Source organism: Narcine bancroftii, chromosome 1 (genome assembly GCF_036971445.1).
Source record: "Narcine bancroftii isolate sNarBan1 chromosome 1, sNarBan1.hap1, whole genome shotgun sequence".
Lineage (NCBI taxonomy): Eukaryota > Metazoa > Chordata > Chondrichthyes > Torpediniformes > Narcinidae > Narcine > Narcine bancroftii.
This window is the reverse complement of record NC_091469.1, coordinates 106,819,680-106,831,712: the sequence shown is the minus strand read 5'-3', so window position 1 is coordinate 106,831,712 and position 12,033 is coordinate 106,819,680. Positions and strand designations below refer to the sequence as shown.

The 12,033-nt window shown below is 44.8% G+C and overlaps 1 protein-coding gene across 1 annotated transcript in view; it reads left to right on the top strand.

Moving 5' to 3' along the window:
* LOC138762259 (probable voltage-dependent N-type calcium channel subunit alpha-1B) overlaps positions 1–12,033 on the top strand; it is a 927,445-nt gene that overhangs the window by 815,488 nt on the left and 99,924 nt on the right. Inside the window, exons 36-37 of the mRNA XM_069935943.1 lie at positions 2,317–2,408; positions 4,485–4,635. Coding sequence (XP_069792044.1) covers positions 2,317–2,408; positions 4,485–4,635 — 243 coding nt within the window. The remainder of the gene's footprint in view (positions 1–2,316; positions 2,409–4,484; positions 4,636–12,033) is intronic.

The following is a 12,033-nucleotide window of genomic DNA, read 5'->3' as shown; positions in this document are numbered from 1 at the left end:
AAATGAAGTGTCAAATTGTACAATATGTCAGAAATATCAAGCAAGCAATCCTGCAGAACCATTAAAGCCACACCCAGCACCATACAGATCTTGCCAGAAGGTAGGCGCTGATCTATTCGAATGTCAAGGGAAGGACTATCTTGTAGTCACAGACTATTACTCCCTGTATCTAGAGGTGTGTAAACTGAACACCACCACAGTAATAACAGATATGAAAGCCATATTCTCCAGACATGGAGTGGAAAGCGAGGTCTTCATAGACAGTGGACCCCTGTTTTGCAATTCAAAGTTCCGACAGTTTGCCGAAGAGTGGAACTTTGTACACACCACGTCAAGTCCTCATTTTCCACAGACCAATGGTCTAGTGGAAAAATGAGTATAGACAGTAAAAAGACTGATAAACAAGACAAAAGACAGTAGAATGGACTTCTACCAGAGCATGCTAGTATACCACACAACACCGCTCGAGTGTGGTATGTCACCAGCACAATTCCTTGTGGGTCGTAGGCTAAGATGAAATCTACCCAATCAGGAGAACTTCCTAAAAACAAAAGAGGGAGAGAAGGTGAGGAAATTCAAAGAACAACAGAAAGAAAAGCAGAAGTATTACTTCGACAGGAGAACAAAGAAACAACCAGAACTCTACACTGGTGACCAAGTAAGGCTAAAAGACAAAATGAACTTATGGTCTCAGAAGGGAACTGTCCTTAGTGAAGTCCAACCAAGATCATACACCATTCAGACAGATGAAGGTGCTGTGCTGTTCTGTGAAGAAATCGTTGAGATCTTCAAATGGGACCAGCCGCAGTAGATGGAAAGATGGATACTGTTGAACAATCTGAATGTACATTTGAGAAGGCGTCGACTGAGGCAACAACTCAGAATCAAGGACAATCAATCAGGAGATCATCCTAAGAGATTAATTGAGAAAATTTAAAGACTCCTGTTATCGAATGAAATAGTGCTATCTTATTCGCTCTTTAAGTTTTAGTGTACGTAAATGTGAACACACAAAGCTGACATGTTTTCTTTGTATAATCTGCAATTTTAACTTTAACACTAAGAACTTGCATTTTCATTATTATCAATATTGTTAACATTTGTTAACATGTCAGTTAAAGGTCAGCTACTTTTGTTTTAAGAAAGGGAGATGTAATGATAGTGATCATGGTTGCAATGCAACTAGCAATGCCTTCCTGTTTGATTAGACTTGGCTGGCAGCAGGGGACTGACAATGGACCCCTGTTTTGCAATTCAAAGAGCATGCAGATCTGTAATGAAGGCTTCCAGCCTCAAGGCCTGCCACATGGTGCTGTTTACAACAACTTTAAAGTAAAGAACCTTTTCCTTCATCCGTGTGTTGTCCAAGAACTCACGCGTACGAATACATGATCAAACAGTTCGGACAATCATTTTGAGTTCCCGACGATTTCCAAATTGTTCTAAGATCCGTTAATGTTACACCATGTAATTTGACACTATGTGGATTGTTCAGACAATTCGTTATGTCACTGAGAACTAAACTTAAGTGAACCCAGATGTATCAGATTGACACTGTCCTGCTGAGACAGGGGTTGAATCAAAATCAGAATTTATTGTCATGAACGTGTCACGAAATTTGTTGTTCAGTGGCACCATCACCGTGCGAACACCATGCGAACACGTTCAGTGGCACCATCACCATGTGAACTTCTACATAAACCACCGTACAAAATAAGTTTTAAAAAAGATTGTTGATGTAAGTTCCGCTTCAGAGATCTGAGATTTAAAATCCAGTTTGATGACCAGGCAATGATAATAATAATAGTTCATGTAAGCCAATCAATCTTAAAGGGGGCCATAGCCCCACTCCCCTGCCGGGGGCCACAGCACATTTAAGGGGGGGGGCCATGGACTGAAGCTGTAAAAATTTTTTTACGGAAGAAACCAATACAACCTGACTGCTTCGCAGGAAAGGGGCCCCATAAACTTTGAGCAGAGTCCTAAGAGGGGCAGAGCCCAAAATAAGGCTGATGTAAATGATGCCATGGTGACTTTTTCTGAAAGGGTGGGGAGTTATTCTGAGTGGCCAACGGTTGTTCCTCAATAGACATGGCAAGAATTGATTATCTGGCATTTACCAGATTGCCATATCATGATCTTGCTGTGCCAGTTCGGTGAAGCTTTTTGTTTATTTCAACAATGACTTCAGAAGTTCTTCATTTACTGAAATCTCTTTTTTAGATATCTTGAAACCATAGAAGTCATTAAATAAATGTGTGTTTCAATTAAATTAACTGCACTGCTCATATGAAAATATTTGTTTTGCTTCTTAAGGTTTTTGGCAACATTGAACTCGATGACGATGGTGCAATTAATCGTCATAATAATTTTAGGACCTTCCTCCAAGCAGTAATGCTTTTACTGAGGTAAGGCAACAAAATATATATGTTGCTTTGTGAAGGAATTTGCAGATAAAGGCTGATTGCTAGCGGTCCAACAGGATGGGTAAAATTGTTCCCATGAACAAGAGGAATCCTGCATCTGTTCCAAGTAATTGATTTCAGCATTTGAAAATAGTCAACGTAATGGTGCCAGTGAATATGTTAATTATTACTGAGAATTTTTTTTATGGAGAATCTATTATAAATGTTCAACATTAGAGAACAGTAATGTTGTTAAGACAAAAGAAGCCAATAAATGTTGAGCTGTGTTTTTGGTTTTCGACGTGCAGGGCATAGAAAGAGGCCCTTCTGCTCACCAAGTCCACACTATGCCTCTATTTAACCCATGTTTTTCTCCCCACATTATAGTCAACTTCTGCCCAGATTTTACCCATCAGGTGCCAGGGATGCACAAGGGGAAACTTATGGGGGGACATTGGAGGAAACTGGACCACTGGGGGAAACCAAAGCACCAGAGGAAACCAGAGCATCAGGGGGAAATCAGAACATTGGGGGAAACCGGAACACCTGGACCCACTGACATGCCATCCAGTCCTGCAATATGATCATTCTTCATTCTTTGCCACTGCGTCGAATCATGAAACTCCACACTGTCTTCAGCAGCCAAGCTAGCTCCTCACTAGTTTGTTATTGGATGGCCATACCCGATGAACAAGTTGTATTTGTAGGAACATAATACTGTAAGTCATAGGAGCAGAAATAGGCTATGTAGCCCATCAATTCTGCCACATCATTGAATCATGAGTTGATCAATTCTGCCACTCAGCCCCACACACCTGACCATGAGTGGCTGGGTATCTGGTTGGCAGGTTTCCCCTTTATAGCTGGCACAATCTGTACTTACTCAACATCCCCTCTGGACCTTGTGCTGTTGAAGATATCAATGTGGAAGGGTACTCACCTGTCAACCATTGATGGATTGGGATGAATGGCTTGTTTCCATGATACCTAAAAAATGGTACAAAGGTTTCCCTCTTGGAAACTCATCAACCAGCAACTGGTAGCAAGTATCCTTGGCCACAGATCCTGTTCTCTCCCGGCCCTCACCCCTGATCAGATTCAGAGGGACCTATCCCTGTGAGTTTCAGAGTGAAGATGTGGATATGAAGCCACAACTCTGAAAACTACCACACAGCATAGATCCTAGAGACAAAACCCTGGGATCTTCCACTGTGCACAGCCATGTGATTCACCGTGTACTCCATGTAACAGATAAGTCCTGTTAAAGTACATCACCAGGGTGGCTTTGGAACAGTCCTGCTTCCATTGTCTTTGCAGTTTCAGCATCCCAGGTGTAATGACTATGGGTGTTTCATAGGGTAAGGGCCATCCCTATCCTCACTTCCTCTCGACTTCCTTTATTTTACCTCTCTGCTGTCTGGCAGTGAACCAGCAAAGGGAGCAGCTTCTCTCCATGTCCTGCCAAAGCCTCCCATCATTTGGAAAATCTCTGTTAGCCCACCCCCCCCCACCCCCACCCCCATACTTCAATTGGATCAGACTCACAATTTCAATTATAATTCATTTTAATTAAATTAATGTTTTAAATTAGATGCACAACATAGTAATAGTCCCTTCTGTCCGACGAACCTATACCGCCCAAATACAACAATCAAAATACAAACCCTGCATGTTTTTAAGGGTGAGGGGAAACTGGAGCACCCATGGAAAACCCACACACATGGGGAGAATGTACAAACTCCTCACTGACAGCGGGGAATTCGAACCCAGGTCACTGGCTCTGTAATATCATTGCACTCACTCCACCGCCCAATCTCAAATTAGTCCATGTAACAGGACATTGCTCCTCCTTAGATTCCCAATAAAAGAACTTGCAACCTGGACTTCCACATCCTTCTTTGAGGGTGACATGACATTGATGGTTGGATGAACCTCATCCCATAAAGCTGGATGAAAATTAATTCCTCATTTGCAAAAATACGAAATGCAGAAACTGCTTCTTCCAGATTAAAGTCAGAAAATGTTCAAAAGATGACAATTATATATCAATAACATTTCAAATGTTTCTTTTATCCGCAGAAGTGCCACTGGTGAAGGTTGGCAAGAGATCATGTTGGCTTGTCTGAGCCAAAGCCCATGTGATGTCCGTTCTGGCATAGACGGAGATGAATGTGGAAGTGATTTTGCCTATTTCTACTTTGTGTCTTTTATTTTCCTTTCTTCTTTTCTGGTAGGTTTAAATTTTCTTAACACCATGTTAATCTGTTCAGCACAAATAGCTCTTGACGATTTCAAACTTACTTCCTCTTCAGTACAATATTTATCCTTTGAGAAAGGCCGTCCAATTATTCTCTTCAAAATGCTTCATTATGTATGTCCAGTGCACCTACCATTACATTACATCTATAGGAGAGTTTAAATGAAAATAATGACTTTCATTGAATATGAAGGAAATGTGAAACATTTTCTTAAGCTCAAGAGCTGATGCAGTTCTTTCATCTTTTTTTTTAAACACACAGAAAATTCTCCTTGTATTGGCGCTCACAGTGCAAAATGGACTTCAAATCTAACCTTAATTGGTTGTTTGGAAAGCCTGTCATTTTCCTCTTGCTCATTGTAGTTCAAAGCAGCATCATCTTAGGTGTCAGCTCTGTGACAGATTGCCTTTGTGATGTAAGAGAAAGAACGAGACCACTTAGAAACCAATATAGTGATTTATGAAGAGTTAGTGAAAGATTTGAATTGATGTATTACAAAAAATTGAAAAGATTAAAAAATTAACCTGTGAAGCAGAGATAAAACCTCTTTCATTGTGTTGATACGTTTCTAAATGTTAGCGAAAACTGTTGGGAGTATTTTGGTCAGCTTCATGACACCATATGTGGTAGAGTTGCAAATGAAATCAGAACCTACCTGCAAGTGGATCGGAATTGGAGGGTCATAATGAATTGATCATTCAAGCATTCTTTAAGCGCACACAAACTGGTTACAATCTGTATCATCTTATTTCTTTAAAGCTAAACTTTGGCAGAAACTCCGATGTTCAATTCTTATTGTTCTCAGACCTCATGTTTCACAGAGTTAAACAAGAATGTTTAAGTGCAGTGGAGTGCAGAAAACAAAAGTGCTGAAGAAACTCAGCAGGATGTGCAGGCATCCATGGTCAACGTTCCGAGCCTGAGCCCTTCATCAGGGATCTGTGAAGTTCTTTTTTTTACAGAAGTACCTCCCTGCTCTCTGTACTGACAATGACCACACCACCAGTGCGAGTATAAGACAGCTTTAATAAACTAATATGTACACTAAGAGGTCTTGCCTCTCTGCAAGATGAACCTGGAAGGCTAGACTGTAGCTCTGGACTGCTTTATATACAAGGTCACTGCGATGACCCCTGGTGACCTAGCGGTGTAATTACATATCACCACACTCTCAATCTCATTCCCTCTAGCAATGAACAACTTTGCCTTCTTCCACAAGCGTGACTTCCCCTCCACCACTATCAACTCAGCCCTCACCCACATCTCCTCCATTTCCTGCTCATCTGCCCTAGTCCCCTTTGTCCCCAGACACAACAGACATAGAATCCCTCTCATCCTCACCCACCACCCCACCAGCCTCAACATCCAACACATCATCCATTGGAATTTCTGGCACTTACTACAGGATCCCACCACCAGACACATTTTTCCTTCTCTTCCCCTCTCGGCCTTCCACAGGAACCACTCCCTTCATGATTCCCTCGTGCTCTTCCCCCCCCCTCCCCGCCCACCGGCACCTTCCCCTATGCCCGCAGGAGATACAAACTTGCACCCACACCTCCACCCTCACCATGATCCAGAGCTCCATATAGGCCTTTCATGTGAAGCAACACTTCCTTGTACATCCACAGGACTTATTTACTGCATCGGGTGCTCCCTTTGTGGCATTCTCTACATCGGAGAGACCCATCGCAGATCTCCATCTACAACAACAGCGACCTTCCAGTAGCCAACCATTTCAATTCAGAGTCACACTCCCAGTCTCACATGCCTGTCCATGGCCTTATGTACTATCCTACCCAGACCACTTGAAGATTGGAGGAACAACACCTTATTTTCCGTCTGGGCACTCTCCCACCAGATGGTGTGAACATTGACCTCTGCTTTTCACTAAACCTGTTCATCTTTTCTTTCCAGTTCTCCCCTCCCTTCCTCCTTACCTTCCCAGCCATCCCTCCTCCCTCTCATTGATGCTGTCCCCTCCCTCCTTTCACCACCTATCATCTCCTGCCTTTGCCACCCCTGCTTCCCCCCAAAATCTTTTGTTCAAACGCTTGCCAGCATTTTCTTATACTTTGAAGGGCTCAAGCATGAAACATCAGTTATGTATCTTTACCTTTGCTACATAAAAGACACTGTTTGACTTGCTGAATTTCTCCAGCATTTTATGTTTTTACTTCTACAGATTTTCATGATTTACTTTCAACACCACCTTTGCCTTCTTAATTACCTGCTGTGCATAGAAATGAACTTTTCATGATAAATTTACTATCTATCCGATTTATACCATTTACCATTTTATCAATTTCTATCAGGTCACTCTGAAGCTCCCAAGAAAGATTTGATAAAGGTATTTAAAATTATGAGGGGAATAGATAGAGTAGATGTGAATAAGCTCTTTTTTTTCCCTTGAGGGTAGGAGAGATTGGAACAAGGGGTCATAAGTTAAGGGTTAGGGGAAAAACTTTAGAAGTAACATAAGACGATGCTTCTTCACTCAGAGAGTGGTGGCTGAATGGAATGACCTTCCGGAAGAGGTGCTTGCAGCAGGGTCAATTTTGTCATTTAAGAGGAGGTGAGATATGTACATGGATGTGAGGGGATTGGAGGGTTATGGGCAAGGGAGCAGGTAGGTACAACTAGTGGAGTTCACTTAAATCCGTGCAGACTAGAGGGGCCAAGATGGCCTGTTTCCGTACTGTAATTGTCATATGGTCATATGGTTATAAAGGTGCCAGGTTTTTCCAGCCTCTCCTTATGACTAATACCTTCAATCTGGTGAATCTCTCCTCTAGCTTCTCCAAAGCCTTCACATCCTTCCTGTAATTGAGTGACCTAAACTACACACAATACTCCAACTATGTCTGAACCAAAGTTTTATTCAGCTGCAACATGACTTTCCAAGTTTATAATCAACAGACCTACAGAAGAGAGCTTCTTTCTAACCTTGTCCACTTGCGCTGCCTCTCTGAAGGAGCTATGGAGTGTTTGGAACATGGGAGGAAACCGAAGCACCCAGAGGAAGCCCTTGCAGGTCATGGGGAGAACGTACTTACTTCTACAGACAGTGCTGGTCACTGGCGCTGTAATAGTGTTGTGCTAACTACAACACTAACGGTACCACCCTGTACTCAGAATAATACTCAACCATTTATGGCTGGTCTTTGAATTTTTCAAAAGTCCTTCCTGACTTTCCCTCTCCCTTCCTCTGTTTCATCCGCCCTTCTGAAACCTACACACATACAACCACCTGATCAGTGAACAACTGGCACCGCATACTGTCTGTTAACCTTCTATTGAACCTTTTGGGGCAGAGATAAAGATGCCATTTAGGACTAAGTTGCTGGCTGCAATCTTGTGCTGTTTTTGAGCAGTATTATTCCAATAACATTTCTCTGTATCATTGGATTGAATTTAATATCTGTCAGATGCCGGAACTGATTAACCAGGAGTTGATTTTAATCAACTGGGATCCTCTTGTTTTTGAACCAATGTGATACACTATAAATAACGCCAAAAAACTGGAGTTACTTTATGACAGGCTTTCATTACCATAAGACTGGACACATGGTCCCATTGCTGGCCTGATTCCAGAATTCGTACTCAGGGAGGGATTCAGGTGTAATCTCCTTTATTGGAAATTCCAGGGGGAGGAGTTACAGGGAGGAGGCAGGACAGCCATACACAGAGAAACAGTACCAATGCTATAACAGTCTCACAGTGGTATCACCACATTCCCCTCTTTTTAAAAAAAGTCTGGCAGGGTTGAGTGGGTTTAGTGTCCAGTCGTCTTCTGTGTCTTCTGTGCTGTGCTGCTGGCTGTGGTGCAGGTGCTGGTTTCTGGTCAATTTGGAACAGGTCGGCAGTTTGCGAACCTGGTGACTAGGATGGGGAAGGTGGGGTGGGGGGTCAGGACAGGGAGCTGGGGGTCAGCCGTGATGGTTGGAACAGCTGGTGCATGGGTCAGAGTAAGATACCCAGGTATGTCGTGGTTAATAGTGGTAGTCAGTCTCACTGGGCTGGTAGCGGTCTCGGGGGTCTCCTTCGCAAGCCAGGTCGTCGACAGAGACGGTGTTTGGTGTCCATCCAGGTACACCACATAGGCACATTAGGGGTTGGCGTGAAGGAGGTGGACCTTCTCCACTAGTGGGTCAGTCTGATGGCTGCACACATGCCTCTGGAGCAGGACCAGTCTTGGGGATGTCAACCAGGATGGTAGCATCGTTCCTGATGTGGACTTCCTGGGGAAGGAAAACATTCATTCATATGGTGTTCTGTTAGTGGTTGTACACAGGAGGGATCTAATCGATGGAGCACCACTGGGAGGACCTCCTGCAAATGAGAGATGGGTAGGCCTCTCAATTTCAAGGCTAGGAGGACTGCCTTTCAAATGGTGTCATTCTCCCTTTCCACCTGGCCATTTACCCAGGGGTTATAGCTACTGGTGGTGATGCCCTGCACCTAAAGGTATTTAAGCAGCTTGTTATTCATCTCTGTGGATGTAGTTCAGGTATACCTGAATAGGGTAAAAATGCTGTTCATTGCCTTTATGACTGTGGCCATGGTCATGTCCAGGCAGGAGATGGCAAAGGGGAACCATGTGTACTCATCAATGATGTTGAGGAAGTACAGGTTTCTGTTGGAGGAGGGCAAGGGCCCCATTGAAATCCATGCTCATGCATTCAAGGGGCGGGTGGCCTTGATCAGGTGTGACCTCTTGGGCTTGTAGAAGAGTGGCTTGTATTCAGCACAGACCTGGCAGTTTCTGGTCAGCGCCCTGACATTGTCAATGGAATAGGGAAGGTTTCTGGCTTCAACAAAGTGAAAAAATGGGGTGGCAGAGGTCATTGTGGAGGTACAGGGATAGGGTTTCCCAGACCAATACAAGATGTCATAGTTGTAAGTGGAGAGTTCTATTCTCCACCTCAGAATCCTATCATTTTTGATTTTACCCCACTGCTTATTATTAAACATAAAAGCGTCTTCATGTTGGTCAGCCAGCAGGATAAATCATTTGCTGACCGGGTACTGACTCCAGTGTTGCACTGCTTCAACAATTGCCTGAGCCTCCTTCTCAATAGAGGAGTGTTGGACTTCAGGGCCATTGAAAAACGCCATGGGCCTGCCTGCTTGATTTAGGGTGGTGGCAAGGACAAAGTTGGAGGCATTGCTCTCCACCTGGCATGGGGTGGTATTTGTCCATGGCATGTATTGTGGCTTTGACAAGGTCTTCTTTGATGTGGGTGAGGGCCACCCGAGCTTTCGCCGACAGAGGGAAGGAGGTGGCTTTCACCAGGGGCAGGCCTTGTCTGCATAATTGGGGATCCACTGGTGTAGCATGAGAAGAAGGCCAGGCACCCTTTCAGGGCCTTTTGGCTATGAGGGAGTGGCAGCTCCATCAAGGGGGCACATGCAGTCGGGGTCAGGACTAATGACACCATGTTCCACGACACAACCAAGGATGGCCAGGTGTGATGTGTGAAACACATTTATTTTTACTATAAGTGACATTGAGTGCCTTGGCCATTTGGAGGAATTTTGCTAAGTTTACGTCATGGTGCTGTAGGTCATGCCCGCAGATGGTGACATTGTCCGAATAGAGGAACATGGCCTTGAGCCCATGCTGGTCCACCATCTGATCCATTTCTCTCTGAAAGACAGAGACACCATTGGTGACTCTGAAGAGGACTTGTGGGAAGTGGTAGAGGTGGCTGCCTGCCTCATATGCAGTGTACTGGCAGATGGGAAGCTGGTTATATGCCGATTTTAAATCTATGATAGAGAAAGCCCAGTACTGGGCGATCTGGCTCACCATATCGGCAATATGGGGGAGAGGGTACAAATCCAGCTGCGTGAAGCGGTTGATAGTTTGTCTGCAACCGATCACCATGTGGAGTTTTCCCCTGTTTTTGAGCACCACAACCTGGGCTCTCCAGGAGCTAGAGCTTGGTTCAATGACCTCCTCGGCCAGAAGCCATTGCACCTCTGAACTAATGAATCCCTTGTCCCCAGTGCTATACCATTTGTTCTTGGTAGCAACCAGCTTACAGTTGGGAGTGTCTGGAGGGTGGACAGCCCTCAGGTGGGATGTGGTGGGAAGTTATGCCGCTTGGTTACGTGCAGCGGGGAGGGCAAGTGGTTTAGAAACTGATGGTTTTGGACCATGAGGGGGTATGGGGCCTGTCGAATTCCATAGTGATGCTCTTGAGGTGGCAATGGAAGTCTAACTCCAGTACCAGAGGTGCACAGAGCTGTGGCATTAATAACAGTTTAAAATTTTCATAGGTTATGCCGCATACGATCAATGTCACCATGCAGTAGCCACAAATCTCTGCCAACTGGGACCTGGAGGCCATGGAGATCTTGCAACTCGCTGGGCTCACCATGAGAGAGTAGTCCCAGATGGTCTCGGGATGCACAAAGCTCTCTGTGCTCTCACTATCAAATAGGCGGTTAGTGAGATGACTATTTACCTCGACCTCCATCATCGAATGGCAAGCTGGTGGGGGCTGTCCTGGTTGAGTACAATCGATGCCAGTACCTGGTCATTGTCAGAGTTACTGTCTGATTCGGACTGGTAAGATGGTGCCCGTGACCCGAGCTAGTGAGATGGTGGCGTCCATGGCATGCATGCAGTGCTATTGCTTGGGGGCAGAAATGGCTTCAGAAATTATGCCAGTTAAGATGGTGCCAGCCCCCTACACATGGCACTGCTTGGGAGAAGGGAAGGTCTGGACTTAGAGACTTTGACATAGTGTCCCTTCTTCCCACATCCTGAGCACACTGCTTCCTGTCTGGACAGCGCTTTCAGGGATGTTTCCATTGGCCTCAGAAGAAGCACTTCGAGTGCTTGGTGGTGGCGGTGGTGGTGGTGAAGACAAGGCGCCCCTGCATGGAGGTGGACTGGGACCTCGCATCCTAAGATGGCGATATCTGTGTTTCCCATGAGGTGGTTGCATTGTCAGAGAAAAATTAATCCATGTTCTGGAGGGCTACATCCAACATTTTGGATACTTTGAAAGACCTCTGCAAAGTCAGTTCATCCAGTTCCAGCAGTCGCTGGGAGATATAGTCTGATTGGATACCTGCTATGAGTTGGCCCAGGGCCCAAAAATATACCTTGAGGGGCTCACCAGATTGTTGCTATGGGTGGCCAAGAGTTGTCTGGGGTAGACTGCATTCATCCTGGGCCTGTACTGGCTTTGGAACTTGTAAGCACAGTGGCTGACCCACAATTGTAGTAGACGTAGCTTGTTGTTGTCGGAACCCACGACTTGAGCGGAGGCATGAAGAAAGTCTTTAAAACAGAGTAGCTAGAGCTCGAATCAGTCTGGGGCTTCAGGCAATTGCGGATCAATATCTAGCTTGTC